The sequence below is a fragment of the Hyla sarda genome, chromosome 2 (assembly GCF_029499605.1).
Source record: "Hyla sarda isolate aHylSar1 chromosome 2, aHylSar1.hap1, whole genome shotgun sequence".
Classification (NCBI taxonomy): domain Eukaryota; kingdom Metazoa; phylum Chordata; class Amphibia; order Anura; family Hylidae; genus Hyla; species Hyla sarda.
Genome location: NC_079190.1, coordinates 283,819,685 through 283,836,471, shown reverse-complemented (window position 1 = coordinate 283,836,471; position 16,787 = coordinate 283,819,685). Strand labels below are relative to the sequence as shown.

The following is a 16,787-nucleotide window of genomic DNA, read 5'->3' as shown; positions in this document are numbered from 1 at the left end:
GACCAGCGTGGTGTGGGTGAGTGGCACATTAGTGCCTTTGTCTTTTCTCCATAGGAACTGTGACATCGGCACAGCCGGTCCTTACAGCCGGGCTCCCAGCCTCTACTCCTGACATAGGAGTTTTCCGCACAGAACTTTTGTTATACATCTGCTATGATCCTGTTTCAATGATAGGACTTGTACTACTCATTTTTCTTTTCAGGACTGATGCAAGTACCACTAATAGCAATATTTAAGATCGGTCTTTTTCTGCTACCTTTTTCATTTACAGGTTTAAAACTGTAGGTTCAAACTCAGTTACATTTTACATTCAGCCACATTGTTTTATATGACTGCATTGGATTTGTTATATGCAATACTATTTAAGGCTTATTTATTGGTGATAGATACTTATGCCAATTGACGCACCATTGATTGCACAGCCGTAAGACCCTGCTGTGATTTTTTAGCATTTTTATTTTTATTTACTTTTCTGTGATTAAATTTTGTATTGTTACAATATTGGTCTGGAAGTCTACTATTTTTCCACCTGAACCATTCATCCATCATACATTCTTTTTGAGTGATATAGCTGAGGACTGAGTAATCCATTTTCATCTTTATTTTTTTAGTAATTCTCTCTGGGGTGTGAGAATATCTCAGTTAACCTTGCATATTTTTTCTGTGAGCTACACATATCCACATTCCAACAGATCCAATTTGATCTGGCTATTATCAGCCAGTTGTCAACATAAGTGATAACTCTTATCCACTGTAATCTGAGGATCGCCACCAAGGAAGACACCACTATGATAAACATTAATGGGGCTGATGTTATTCGAAAGGAAAGCATTTTAAATGAAAGTCGATAGAGAATCCCTTGCATTCTTACTGCAATCAGAAGAAACTTTCTGTGATCAGGGAAGATCGATATATGGAAGTACATGTCCTTCCAATCTATGAACACCATGCAATCTAATCTTAGAAGGGATTAGACAGATTGGTCTCCATTTAGAATTTTTCCTTCATGAGATAAACAATTCAGATAATTTCTAATTGATTATAAGCCTGTGCTTTCCTGAAGGTTTTGGTACAGGAAAAACTTGGAAGTATACCCCCTATTTTCCTTTGTGGTGGGAACCGACTCCATTGCAGCAAGAGAGAAGTCTCTAGCACTCTTTGCTTTGAGTCCTTCAGCAAAGAGAATATTAGGAATCTTTATTTGGGCATCAGAAGGAGGGAAAGAGAATACCCTCTGTCTTTAATGTTTAAGACCCAATGATATTTTATTTTTTGTACCCATGATGGAAAGAACCCACTTAGCCTCCCACTGGAATACCTTGCCTGACAAAAGTTCTGTTTCTTGGGGTTCTAGAATTCTGCTACTCTGTTCACACGACAGAATTTCCGTGTCAGACGTTTCCACCACGAAAATTTCGATTCTGGCATCTGCAGAAAGAATAGACATGTCTATTCTTTTTTACGGACTACACAAGGAAATGCATTGCTGTCAATGAGATGGTGCATTTACGAGCGCCCTAGCACCCGCCACATTAAAGGCGTACTCCGGTGCTTAGACATCTTATCCCCTATGCAAAGGATAGGGGATAAGATGCCTGATCACGGGAGTCCCGCCGCTGGGGACCCCCATGATCTTGCACGCGGCACCCCGTTTGAAATCAGTCCCCAGAGCATGTTCGCTCAGGGTCTGATTACCGGCGACCACAGGGCCGACGGCATGTGACGTCACGCCTCTGCCCCCGTGTGACTTCACGCTCCGCCCCTCAATGCAAGCCTCTGGGAGGGGGCGTGACAGCTGTCATGCCCCCTCCCATAGGCTTGCATTGAGGGGCGGAGCATGACCCGAAGCGAACACACTCTGGGGACTGATTATAAATGGGGTGCCGCGTGCAAGATCACGGGGGTCCCCAGCGGCGGGACTCCCGCGATCAGGCATCTTATCCCCTATCCTTTGGATAGAGGATAAGATGTCTAAGCACTGGAGTACCCCTTTGATCAAATGTGCGGCATGTGGGCACCTGTTTTCAGTGTGATCATTCCACACATTTTCCACCATGTGAACTCGGCTTTACAGCGTCATGCAATTTCGTAATTTTAACCCCTTAACGACGCAGGACGTATATTTACGTCCTGCGCCGGCTCCCGCGATATGAAGCGGGATCGCGCCGCGATCCCGCATCATATCGCGTCGGTCCCGGCGCTAATCAACGGCCGGGACCCGCGGCTAATACCACACATCGCCGATCGCGGCGATGTGCGGTATTAACCCTTTAGAAGCGGCGGTCAAAGCTGACCGCCGCTTCTAAAGTGAAACTGAAAGTATCCCGGCTGCTCAGTCGGGCTGTTCGGGACCGCCGCGGTGAAATCGCGGCGTCCCGAACAGCTGATCGGACACCAGGAGGGCTCTTACCTGCCTCCTCAGTGTCCGATCGACGAATGACTGCTCCGTGCCTGAGATCCAGGCAGGAGCAGTCAAGCGCCGATAATGCTGATCACAGGCGTGTTAATACACGCCTGTGATCAGGATGAGAGATCAGTGTGTGCAGTGTTATAGGTCCCTATGGGACCTATAACACTGCAAAAAAAAAGTTAAAAAAAAGTTAAAAAAAAGTGTTAATAAAGGTCATTTAACCCCTTCCCTAATAAAAGTTTGAATCACCCCCCTTTTCCCCTAAAAAAAATAAAACAGTGTAAAAAAAATAAATAAATAAACATATGTGGTATCGCCGTGTGCGTAAATGTCCGAACTATAAAAATATATCATTAATTAAGCTGTACGGTCAATGGCGTACGCGCAAAAAAATTCCAAAGTCCAAAAAAGCGTATTTTGGTCACTTTTTATAACATTAAAAAATGAATAAAAAGTGATCAAAAAGTCCGATCAAAACAAAAATCATACCGATAAAAACTTCAGATCACGGCGCAAAAAATGAGTCCTCATACCGCCCCGTACGTGGAAAAATAAAAAAGTTATAGGGGTCAGAATAGGACATTTTTAAACGTATAAATTTTCCTGCATGTAGTTATGATTTTTTCCAGAAGTGCGACAAGATCAAACCTATATAAGTAGGGTATCATTTTAACCATATGGACCTACAGAATAATGATAAGGTGTAATTTTTACCGAAATATGCACTGCGTAGAAACGGAAGCCCCCAAAAGTTACAAAATGACGTTTTTTTTCGATTTTGTCGCACAATGATTTTTTTTTCCGTTTCGCCGTGCATTTTTGGGTAAAATGACTAATGTCACTGCAAAGTAGAATTGGCGACGCAAAAAATAAGCCATAATATGGATTTTTAGGTGGAAAATTGAAAGGGTTATGATTTTTAAAAGGTAAGGAGGAAAAAACGAAAGTGCAAAAACGGAAAAACCCTGAGTCCTTAAGGGGTTAAACATGTCTGTTTCCACTGACTTCATAACCACTCTGGGTAATTACTTGCACCACCTGCTCTTGGTAAGAATGCTTTGTTTTCTATCACACTTTCATATTGAAAACCCATATTTATGAAATGCTTATTTCGTTGCTTATACTTCTGCATTTTTTTTTTACTAGAAGTCGCAAGCTTCCTGTTCCTTGTCATTTCCTAATACATTAAACATTTTCAACTCAGTTGTTTGCGGACAACTGGCAGCAGCATGACCAGAAAAAGAATAACAGACATCACTCAAACCAGTACAGTGGGAAAAAAGCTTTTATGAGAAGACAGTTTTAGTTAACTGGAAGTCAGTCACAGATAAGGTAATATTTTCACTGGCATCATTACACTTGGTTTCCTAGAGCTCACTGCAAAAGAATAGGATTATATGATGTAGAGTTGTGCTACTTGAAATTAAGATGGATTATTCTGATATATATGTGCGTATACAATTTAGTTTGCTGTTAATAAAAGTTATGAAATTTATATATTTCGGCTTCTATAGACCTTATTCTTTACATGATTAATTTTACTTCTCCTTTTTACGCCATCTAGAAGTGATGCTGTTGATACAAAAAGTTCCCTAATATTTCAATTAAATCTTTTTCATTTTGTATACATTTTTATAACTTCATAATATAAATATAAGACAAAAAAAGGCACGTTCAAGCAAGACTTTGCTATAAAACATCCACACAAGTCCCATCACTGCACCAATGTCTTAAGTAGCTTTTCTGTTTGTTACTCAAAGAATTTTTTTTTATGGGTACTGTTGTTTTAAAGAACTTTTAAAATGTTGGGGAGACATATAAAGAGTTTTAAGTGTTCAGACCCCAATCAACCCAGTGGTATGATCTGGGAGAAGTGCGAGCTTTGAGTGTTCTCTCCAAAACCTCTGCGTCTTGTGACTGAGATGGTCGCATAACTTAAAAGGGGTACTCAGACCACAGTGCTCTCTGCTGACATCTCTGTCCATTTTAGGAACTGCCCAGAGTAGTTGCAAGTCCCCCTAGATAACCTATCCTGCTCTGGACAGTTCCTGACATGGACAGAGGTGTCAGCAGAGAACACTGTGGTCAGGCAGAAAGGAAATTCGAAAAGAAAAGAACTTCCTGTGGATCATACGGCAGCTGATAAGTACTGGAAGGATTAAGATTTTTAAATAGAAGAAACTTACAAATCTGTTTAACTTTCTGGCACGTTGATTTAAAAACAATGTTTTCCAGTGGAGTACCCCTTTAAGTCTATGAGACTGTTTTGGTTACATAGTCCACTTAGGCCAGAATAAAATGCCACAAAAACTGCCACAAAATTTTCCTATGTGTTTTGTGGTGTTTATTCTGACATTTTCACCTTTGTTTGGAAATTGCATTTTAGGCCCCTTTGGCAGTTTCTCTGCAGGCATTTTTTTTTAAATAAATTTTGTTGGGTACCAAAAAAGAAATAAATAATGCAGTAGGGATGGAAGAATTTGAAGGGAATTCATTTAAAAAAAAATTTGAATGATTTTTTTTTTCAGGGAACTATTTATGTGAGTGGGCAGTGACCTGGAAATGCAGCTGGCAATATTACAAATTGATAAGGGGTCCATGTGATTTTAAAAGTCAATCATATTTTTTGCTCTATTTTTTTATTAATATTATTATTATTATTATTAATAATGTATTTTAGGCATTTTAATAATGTGATTTACAATCAATGCTATGTAAAATCCTATAGCAACTATATATCCGTCATTATTGCGGTACTAACACTACACCCAGCATGGAACGCCAAGTGGATATAGCATTTCGTAATTCCCTGGCTGCATTGTTTTTGCCCAAAAAAAACGCCATGCAGACGATTTTTTTTTGTTTGTGCATTTTAACAAAACAATTGTGGAAACTGTTTCTAGTGATCGGTAGTGGTCCCTAGGGCATGTCAAAAGTTTTTATTTTAATGACAGGTACACTTCATAAGAAAAAAAAATCCCAGAGTGCATCTTTATAGTGCAGCATAAAAAAGCACAATGGCCTCCATAATTCCTAAATGGCAGAAGTTTGGAACAACCAGGACTCTTCCTAAAGATGACTGTGCTACCAAACCAAGCAATTAGGGAGAAGAGCCTTGGTAAGAAAGGTGACCAAGAACTCAATGATCACCCTGGCTGAGCTCCAAAGAGCCTGTGTGATGGAAGAAACTTCCAGAAGGTCAACCATCACTGTAGCACTCCACTAATCTATGGCAGAGTGGCCAGAAAGAAGCGCTTCTCAGTAAAAAAACATATAAAAGCCTGCCCAAAGTTTGCAAAAAAGCACCTAAAGTACTCTTAGACTGTAAGAAACAAGTTTTTTTCTGGTCTGATGGAACCAAGATTGAATCTTTTGGCCTCGATTCTAAGCGTCATGTCTGGAGGAAACCAGACACTACTCTGCACCTGCCCCATGCCAACCCTACAGTGACCCATGGCGGTGGCAGCATCATGTTGGGACTGGGAGACTGCTCCCTTCAGCTTCTTCTGCTTACAGTCCCCCGCTGCTCATTTCCTCAGCCTGCCTCCAAGACAAGTGGTCAGAGCAGTACCTAGTCGCTCATCAAATCAGTGGCCAAGGCGGGACACTGCTAGAGGCAGTAATTCATTGGGCCAGCAGGTCCTGAGGAGCATTAATCTCAGAAGCAGACAGAAGAGATGAGTAGTAGTGGACTGGAAGCAGAAGAACAGGAGTTGTACCTCATGTAGTGGGACCAGCGTGGGCCATTGGTAGTTAAGTATAGTTGTTGTTTTTTCTATTTTTATATGGCTCAGCATTATATAAATTTTCTTTAAGCACTGTAATACCCTTTTAAAGGGGTACTACCGTGCCGACAACTTATCCCCTATCTAAAGGATAGGGGATAAGTTGCCTGATCGCGCGGGGTCCCGCCGATGGGGACCCCCGCAATCTCGCATGCAGCACCCTGCTCTCATCAGGCCCTGGAGCCGGATGATGGGGCCGGTGATTGTGACATCACGGCTCCGCCCCCGTGTGACATCACGCTCCGCCCCTCAATGCAAGTCTATGGCAGGGGGCAAGACAGCTGTCTCGCCCCCTACCATAGACTTACATTGAGGGGCGGAGTGTGACATCACATGGGGCGGAGCCGTGATGTTACAATACTCCGGCCCCATGATCGGCAGTCATCAGACCCAGAGCGATGTTCACTCCGGGGCCTGATGAGAGCGGGGTGCTGCGTGCGAGATCGTGGGGGTCCCCAGCGAGGGGACCCTACGCGATCAGGCAAATTATCCCCTATCCTTTAGATAGGGGATAAGTTGTCAGCACGGTAGTACCCCTTTAAGGCTGCTCTGGACCTCAGATTGGGCCGAAGGTTCAACTTCCAACAGGAAGGTGCTCCCTAAGCACACACCTAAGACAGCACAGGAGGTGCTTAAAGACAACTCTTTGAATGTCCTTTAATGCCCTGCCAAGGCACCCTGACTTGAACCCAATGGAACATCTTTTTAATAAACAGATGCCAGAAAGTTAAACAGATTTGTAAATTACTTCTATTTAAAAATCTTCATCTTTCCAGTACTTATCAGCTGCTTTTTATTTTGAATTTCCTTTCTGTCTGACCACAGTGCTCTCTGCTGACACCTCAGTCAGGATAGGATAGGGCAGCAGGATAGATTTGCTATGGGGATTTTCTCCTACTCTGGACAGTTCCTAAAATGGACAGAGATGTCAACAGAAAGGGAATTCATAAAGAAAATAACTTCCTCTGTAGTATACAGCAGATGATAAGTCCTGGAATGATTAAGATTTTAAAACAGAAGTAATTTACAAATCTGTTTAACTTTCTGGCACCAGTTGATTTAAAAAAAAATGTTTTTAAGCAGAGTACCTCTTTAAGAGGATCTGCAGAAAAGAATGGAAGAAATTCCTCAAACCCAGGTGCAAAAACATTGTGGCATTTAATATTCAAGATGACTGAAGGCTGTAATCACTGCCATAGGTGCTTCAACTAAGTACTGTGCAAAGGGTCTAAATACTTATGTCAATGCAATATGTTAGTTTTTTATTTTCTGTACACATTCATTGGGCTGGGGGTTCAGCAAATGTCTCTGACACTCTCACTGGACCCGCTGCTTCCTGGTTCTTTTGATACATCATTTTCACAGGCACTGCCTGCTCAGCCAATCACTGCCTTGGGTAGTGCTATGGGGTCAATGCATCACAGGAACCAGGAAGGGGTGCTGATGAGTGGGGACTGGTAGGAATTGGAACAGCAGAGGCAGGGGTTTGGAGTAGTTAAGTATGATTTATTTGTTATTTTTAACATGCCCATTCATTTTTAAATATTTTTAACATGAAGTTTATATTCCAGGAAATCCTTTGTGTTTTTTATGAAAACATAATATTTAACTATTTGTTATAAAAAAAATGAAGTATTGAGCAGTGTCAGTAAAGCATACAAGACCATCTTGCAGTACAGTTTGCTTAAGACAGTGTTGAATAACACAATACACAATAGTAAAAGTACTATATAATATATGTGATATAGATTTTTTCCTAGTGGTTAACTGCCAGGCATATGGCTTTTATCCTAGTACCAAGTTAGAATAATGCTAATAATGCTCTGGCATCTGACACATTTGTACGTGTCCTAATAGGTGTTGTAGGTTTGTGCCCAAAAAGTAAGCTTTGCACAAAAAAACACTTCTAAATTTAATTTACGCAAATAATAAATACAGCTCCACTGCAAAAAGTTGTGTATGGTGCACCAAACAGTAGACTACTTTGAAAGATGTTCTACCAAAAATTATGCCAAAAAAATTGCACAAAAAATGCAATTGCGCCAAATTTGCAGGGACATTTAGAAAATTAAAGTGGTGTAAAGCCAATGATAAATGTCGCCCTTTGTGTATATACCACTTGTAGAAACAGCCTATAAAACAGCCTCTATGGTTTTTACATGTGGTTTTTAAAGTACATGTAGTTTTTTTTTTAGGTGTTTTTGAAGTTTTCTTTTTAGTTTAGTTGGTGGGGATGATTTACATTTTTGGTTTGAAAGGGTCCCGTGAAAATTTTTTTTTTAAAATCAACTGGTGCCAGAAAGTTTAACAGATTTGTAAATTACTTCTATTAAAAATCTTAATCTTTCCAGTACTTTTTAGGGTCTGTATGCTACAGAGGAAATGGTTTTGTTGTCCCATTGATTTCTATGTAAGCTAAAACAAGTTGTAGAAATTGCTGTAGGATATTTCACATTTCTATAACAGGTTTTTTTTTTAACAGTCTGATTTTGTTACTCAGGCCGTCATTTCTTACAGCCACCATAATTAACATGCTCATTATTTTAATGGTAGCTAGGAATTACGGCCATTTTTTTTATACAATATTTGCAAAACTATGTTCATAATTGTAACTATTTTTTTTTGTATAAAATATGGCTCGTTTTACACTGTGTGAACATAGCCTTTATAATGTATAATCTGGATACTTGAAAAAGTTATATACCAGAATGAGTAATTTGTCATCATTCCTTAGGATATCACTATGACCATTGCATCAGTGTCTGGATGTGTCCATTACAACCAATCACAGCTCAGCTTTCATATCTTAACAAGCTCTGGCAAAATTAAAGCTGAGCTGTGATTGGTTGTTGTGGTCAACACCAGATAATTCTGGTTTCAGGCAGATTGATAACTCTGGGCCAATATCAGTGTCATCAGTGGAGTTACTTTAGTCACAATGTATAAAAAATGTTGCGAAATGTTGTACGGTGGTGACATCAGGGAAGTAACTAGCTTCTCATATTTGTGTTTCAAGTGAAAAAAGAAATAGAAACATAGCTTTATTTTTTACATATTCATTGAACAATCAGATCATACAGAAGTACTTAACCATTATTTATACTTTTATCTTTAAGGCACAGACAGCAATCCTCTTGAAGGAGTCTTGAAATCTACACATAGCAAGGATGTCCCTACAAACAAACATCAGTAGAGAGGACCCATGCACAGTGGATTCAGAATTCAGATACTCTCTCTTTACAGTCACATACAGCATTATTTTTGTCATTGGATTCTTTGCCAACAGCTACGTGTTATGGGTTTTTGCAAAAGTTTACCCATCTAAGCGACTGAGTGAAATTAAAATATTTATGATCAATCTTACAGTCGCTGACCTCCTATTTTTGATCACACTGCCTCTCTGGATTGTATATTACAACTATAGAGGGGATTGGATCATGCCAGAATTTCTCTGCAATGTGGCAGGCTGTTTCTTCTTTATTAACACATACTGCTCTGTCGCCTTTCTTGGAGTCATCAGTTACAACAGATATCAAGCTGTTACAAGACCTGTAGAGACTGCCCAGTCCACTGCTAGATTTAAAGCAATATGTATCTCAACATGTGTGTGGACATTTGTATTTTCTAGCTCTCTGTACTTTCTTATTTTTCCTGGTACCAACCAGGTACAGACCAATGAAGGTCAGAACTTCACTCGATGTTTTGAAGGATACACTACTGAAAACAGAGATCCTGTGGCTGCCATTCACTTTGTCTTGATTGCTGCCTTCTTTCTTATATTCCTCCTTATCTTAGTGTGCAACTTAGTGATCTTTAAGACTTTGGTCATCCAGCCAGTGCAAGCCAGACAGAGTGCAGAAATGAAGCGCCGTGCTTTGCATATGGTCGCCACTGTTCTAGGGGTTTTTGTTATATGCTTTGTTCCACATCATATTGTTCATGGACCCTGGACCCTAACAGTTTTGAGACTGTGGCATGAGAATGACTGTGGATTTCGGCAAACCTTGAATGATGCTCATCAAGTCACTTTGTGCATCATGAGCACCAACTGCATGCTTGACCCCATCATCTACTGCTTCCTCACCAAGAAATTCAGGAGGCACCTGTCTGATCGCATTCTAAGCATGAGAAGAACTCGTAAGTTCTCCAGAAACACCACTGATACAAATGTAGATGTTACCCTTCCTCTCAAAGACAAGCAGACAGCTACATTTGACCTCTAGAATTGTGATTAGGATTTAGTAAAGATTTCAAAAGAATTCACTTATGTGTGCTACATGCCATTGACTTGCCTAAAAGCTGTAGAGGTATTTGAGGTTTTGAGTGGTCAAACAAATGGGTAAATATATGAAGAATGTTGTTATTAAAGGGGTACTCTGGTGAAAAACAAATTTTTTTTTTTAAATCAACTGGTGCCCAAAGTTAAAAAGATTTGTAAAGTACTTATATTAGAAAAATCTTAATCCTTTCAGTACTTTTCAGCTGCTGTATACTACAGGGGAAGTTGTTTAGTTCTTTTCTGCCTGACCACAGTGCTCTCTGCTGACAACTCTATCCATGTCAGGAACTGTCCAGAGCAGGAGAGGTTTGCCATGGGGGATTTGCTCCTGCTCTGGACAGTTTCTGACATGGACAGAGGTGTCAGCAGAGAGCACTGTGGTCAGACAGAAAAGAGCTACACAACTTCCTCTGTAGTATACAGCAGCTGATAAGTACTGGAAGGATTAAGATTTTTAAATAGAACTAATTTACAAATCTATTTCACTTTCTGGCACCAGTTGATTTAATAAAAATGTTTTTCCATCGGAGTACCCCTTTAAGCTTTATCTAGGATCTGTCGTTACAATAAATGAAGCCAAAGCAATGTGTAACTGTGCTTGCTAAGTCTTTTTGATAGTCGAATGGCTAATGTATAGGTCATAACATTTCCAACAATTACTTTAAATTGCTTTATTTTTATAGTAATTGCTTTAATTACTTTATTCTTATTTACATGATAATTAAACTTTTTTTTTTCATTAAATGTCTACATGTAGATATTTTAGCTCTTTTGTGGATATTTTTGCATACACTATGGGGGGAATTTATCATTGTATGTGTAAACCAAGTTATTTTTCCAGCCTTTTTTCTGCCACATTTACTACCCCCAGGTTTATCAAAAAGGCGCACATTCTTCATGAACAGCTAAATAGCTTAGATCTATGCATCTTTTAAAGTGTGATCTGAGCTGAAGTAAGATTGTGCATTTTAGTGATAGGGAAAAAACTTTTTAACATGTTTAAATTGTCTCAATTGATAAATCAACTACCACTGCAACCACAATACTCATTAAAAAAGAACGTATGAGGATAAAGTTTAGAATTTTTGCGTAATTCAGCCATTGTGCAAAAATTTACAACAGTTTAACACCCAAAACCAGGGCAAAACCAATGATAAATTCCCACCTTTATTTTTCTGTGTCTTCAGGAGGAGATAAGCCCCCAGTGATGGAAGAGATCAAGAAAATCAGTATAGCACCTATGGATACCTGAAGAAAGCTATGATTTTTTTTTTTTTTTGTTAAATTTATCAAGAAATGCCTCTAAATCACCATAAATAAATAAAAAATTTTATAATTTCAAAACTGGGACTTGTTTTTCCCTTGCTTGTGGTGGATCTACAAAAACAAATTAAAGGGGTACTCCGGTGGAAATTTTTATTTTTTTTTAAATCAACTGGTGCCAGAAAGTTAAACAGATTTGTAAATTACTTCCATTAAAAAATCTTAATCCTTCCAGTACTTATCAGCTGCTGTATAATACAGAGGAAGTTCTTTTCTTTTTGAATTTATTTTCTGTCTGTCCACGGTGCTCTCTGCTGACACCTCTGTCCATGTCAGGAACTATCCAGAGCAGGATAGGTTTGCTATGGGGAATTGTCCCTGCTCTGGACAGTTCCTAACATGGACAGATGTGTCAGCAGAGAGCACCGTGGACAGATAGAAAAGAAAGTAAAAAAGCAATGAACTTCCTCTGTATTATACAGCAGCTGATAAGTACTGGAAGGATTAAAATATTTAAATAGAAGTAATTTACAAATCTGTTTAACTTTCTGGCACCAGTTGATTTAAAAAAAAAATTTCCACCACAAATGAGGAAAATATACTCTCTAATGGTTTATTTTCAAATGTTCACAATTACTGTCTGTTGGATAATAGGGTTGCAGCATGAAAAGCCTTCATATCTGTAGTATTCAGGTAGAGGCCATGGACAAACACAATTATGGTATTGCTTACTATGCTGGTGTTTTCTTTCTAGCTGGTATGTGGACATAATAATAAATAAACCTTCTCTGAAGGTTCAAGTCCAAATGCACATGAATACAAAACCATCTTTCACCTGGACAGAGGGAATCTGGATACACGGATTACTAAGATCCTTGTGATCAAAACACATCAGATTTTTATCCGTCTGTATTCCTTCATGTGGATATCGCTTTTAATGATTTTTTAATAAAGGAATTATGTTTTTAAGGAATCTTGCAAACTGGAACTTCTTTTTTTGTTTCTCTTTGAAGGTTCTCCCGAAGTGTACCTGCCATTTCAAAAGATTTTTTTTAAACCGGCATGGTTATGTTAGATTACCGCTAGGTTATTTTCCAGTAGTATACACAAAAACGGTCCTTTTTCCCTTAATAGTCTGGCCAATCAAAGCACAACACCAACTCCTCACTGTTATACCATGGAATAGTGCTGAAAGTCTACTGGATTAACCAGGCTGGCACTGTCCGGTTCTAAAATAACCAAAATACTAAAATAGGCGAGAACTTTTTTATTATCATAAAAAATTATTAGCCATGAGCGGGGGTGGGGGGGGGGGGCGGGCTGGTATGTTTTTAATGATTTAGGCAGGATGGCATGAGCTCGTCGGTAATAAAGCTGATTCCTTTTCTGAATGGTGACACCTCGACAGCACCATGTGCTCAGAAAGGTAACATCTAGGAACAAAATACTATTTTTAGAAAATGTGCTGGTAAATGATACATTTAGATTATGAATATTATTATTGATATATTTAACAAAATTGGCAAACTCCTCCTCCAAATCCCTCCATACCATGGCAATGTCATCAATGTAACACCAAATCCATTTTATACAGTTGTGCTCATAAGTTTACATACCATTGCAGAATTTATGATTTCTTAACCATTGTTCAGAGAATATGAATGATAACAAAAAAACTTTTCTTTCACTTATGGTTAGTGGTTCGCTGAAGCCAGTTATTGTCATGCAACTGTGTTTACTTATTTTAAATCATAATCACAACACAAACTACACTAATGACCTTGATCAAAAGTTTACATACCCCAGTTCTTAATACCGTGTATTGCCCCCTTGAACATCAATGACAGCTTAAAGGCGTACTCCACCCCTAGACATCTTATCCCCTATCCAAAGGATAGGGGATAAGATGTCTGATCGCGGGGGGTCCCGCCGCTGGGCACTCCCGCAATATAGCATGCAGCACCCACCTGTATGGGTGCTGCATGTTATATTGCAGGGGTCCCCAGTGGCGGGACCCCCCACGATCAGACATCTTATCCCTATTCTTTGGATAGGGGATAAGATGTCTAGGGGTGGAGTACCCCTTTAAAATCTTTTGTGGTAGTTATGAATGAGGCTCTCAGATGGATGGTAAAGCTGCCCATTCTTCCTTGCAAAAAGCCTCCAGTTCCCCTAAATTCTTGGTCTGTCTAGCATGAAGTGCACTTTTGAGGTCTCCCCTTCTGCAAACTTATGAGCACAACTGTACATGAAAAAAATGGTTTGTTAAGGGAAAAAATTACCTTTTCTCCTAAAAAATTATAAAATTGTTGGAAAAAGACAGAAATTATTTGGAGCCCATAGAAGCTACCTGAAAGAAAAATTCCCCATTAAATAATGAAATATGAAAAAAAGATTCATTAACCCCTTCATGACCCAGCTCAAATTTTTTTCTTGGCTAACTTTTTTTTCTCCTCACATTCTAAGACCCATAACTTTTTTATTTTTCCACTGACAAAGTTATATTAGGGCTTATTTTTTGTGGGACAAGTTGTACTTTATTTTATCATATAATGTATTACGGAGCCAGAAAAAAATGCAATTTTGTGGGGCAATAATTTTATTAGGGTTCACAATCAGGTAATTCTGACATGCTATCTTTATTTTATTGGTCAGTACGATTCCAATGATAGCAAACTTTGGGTAATTTTTTTTTTGTTTTAAGGTAAAAAAAAAAAATGAAAACTTGAAAAAGTAAAAAAAAAAAAAAAATGTTTGTTCAGTGCCATGTTCTAACCCCTATATCTTTTTTATTATTTCATCTCTGGAGCTATGTTAGGGTTTTAATTTTGTGCCATGAGTGGTAGTTTTTAACTGTACCACTTTTGTGTATATATGACTTTTTGATCAGCTTTTATAAAATTTTTCTGGGACGTGATGTGACCAACAATTTTAGCAATTACGCTTTTTTTACGTGCAGCATCAGGAACATAATAATTTAATAGCTCGGACAATTATGCATGCAGCGTTACCAAATATGTTTATTTATTTTTTTTTGTTTACAGTGTTTTATTTAACAATGGGAAAAGGGGGTGATTTGAACTTTTATGGGGGGGGGGGGGAGGTTATATTTAAAACCTTTTTTTTTTTTTACAAATTCTTTGCCGCCCCCCCCCCCAGGGGCTTATCATAAGCCATAATAGATGGCTCAATGTAATACTATTGCAATGTAATGCTATTTTTATCGGTGCTCGATTGCTAAGTGGTGCCAAAGGCAGGCTCAAGCAATCATCAATCCACCGAGGAACAGGAAGGGCGGGTAAGTCTCTGTTCTTCCCTGGCAACCCATCTGCAGCCCGTGATTACATCGCAGAGCTGCAGATGGTTCCCCTAGACCCCAGGAATTACCGGGTTCTTACTATTGATCATGGCATTTAACCATTTCAATGCTGGAGATCAGAGCCAGCTCCAATGGCTGTCATTACTGATAGATGTCAGTTTCTGATAGCAGAAGGGATCTGCTGATTGTGACACAGACACCCCCCCCCCCATCATTTTCCCCTCACCCGACCTGTGACGTACCGGTATGTAGGTAGGGGGTTAACAAAAATTTGGTGAGCATAACAGATAAATCCTTAGGATCAGGAGGATAATAACTATGGACCTCCAAATGTTTAACCAGAGCTTAAAGAGCTGCAGGAACAAGCCCACATTGCCATTGTCTCCCTGCTCTGTGTCACATGATTAAGATACACTCCATAGATTTACATAGACTCAGGGAGCAAACACGCTTAGTGCGGACTTCTCCCAGCTTGTTCTGCTGATAAGCTGAGGTCTGCATATTCCCCAGCCAACCAAAACTTGTGACATGTCGGAAGAACAAATTTCAAAAATTTTACCAAATGACAGTGCCCATTTATTAAATTGTTGCAGTCACTGAGTGCGGCAGTCACTGAGGCAGCGATTTCTGTTACTCTCAATCCTTTGAGGCAGTCCCTACAATCAAGCAATTTTTGTCATTCTTAATGAGACTTCTGCACTTGTCTACAGGTATCTTGGCCCATTCCTCATAAGGAAATGGCTTCAGCTGTTTCAGGTATGAAGGATGCCTTCTCCAGACTGCATGTTTAACCTTCTTCCACAGATGTTCAATAGGATTCAGATCAGGGCTTATAGAAGGCCGCTTTAGAATAGTACAGTGGTCCCTCCACATACAATATTATTTGGTTCCGGGAGGACCATTGTATGCTGAGTCCATAACTCTATGGAAAATTGGTAATTGGTTACAGAGCCCTGAAACTATGGAATGTTGAGCCCATACCTCTATGGAAAACTAGTACTTGGGTTGAAGATTTGGGGACTCTGGAAACAAAGTAAGAAAATATGAAGAATAAAGGTAAAAATAACCACAAAAAGAATACAGATAAACCATATCCTTATTCCTATTAGTCAGAAGGAGAAACTTAAAACAGTTTAATTAGTACAGTACTGTATACAGTCCAGTACTGTATACAATACTGTATTGAATAAGGGGCAATATTGTAAATGTGTGCGTGTGTACTGTTTTATGCACATTACTGTACTGTACTTACTGCCTTGCTGATATTCCAGCAACTGCGCGCACACTAGAGGTACATTTGGACAAAAAAAATAAAAATTTTTAAATTACATGAAAATTTAGCATTTTTCTAACTTTGTTTTTACTTTTTGAAAACATTAGAGGGCTTTTAGGAAGCCCCCATGGTGCCAGAACAGTAAAAAAAAAAAAAAAAAACACATGGCAAACTATTTGGGAAACTACACCCCTCAAGGAATGTAACAAGGGGTATAGTGAGCCTTAAAGGGGTACTCCATCTCTAGACATCTTATCCCCTATCCTGAGTAAGGAAATATCCCATATGTTGATGTAAAGTGCTCTACTGGCGCACTTCAGTTCTCCATTGGCATTTTGGAAAGAGAATTTGGCTGAAATTGAAGTTGGGGCCATGTGTGTTTACAAAGCCCCCAAGGTGCCAGAACAACAGAAACCCCCCACATGTGACCACATTTTGGAAACAACACCCCTTAAGGA

General features: G+C 39.2%; 1 protein-coding gene across 5 annotated transcripts in view; it reads left to right on the top strand.

Annotated features, from left to right (window-relative positions):
* Positions 1 to 11,840, top strand: part of PTAFR (platelet activating factor receptor) — a 40,072-nt gene extending 28,232 nt beyond the window's left edge. For 3 of the 5 annotated variants that reach the window (XM_056560638.1, XM_056560636.1, XM_056560639.1), the window contains 2 exons: positions 3,557 to 3,742; positions 9,312 to 10,800. In XM_056560638.1, coding sequence (XP_056416613.1) covers positions 9,363 to 10,418 — 1,056 coding nt within the window. In that variant the 5' untranslated portion in view covers positions 3,557 to 3,742; positions 9,312 to 9,362 and the 3' untranslated portion in view covers positions 10,419 to 10,800. Of the gene's footprint in view, positions 1 to 3,556; positions 3,743 to 9,311; positions 10,801 to 11,661 lie in introns of those variants that run through there. The other 2 variants (XM_056560641.1, XM_056560640.1) reach the window with 2 other exon arrangements.
* Positions 11,841 to 16,787: the final 4,947 nt, after the last annotated feature.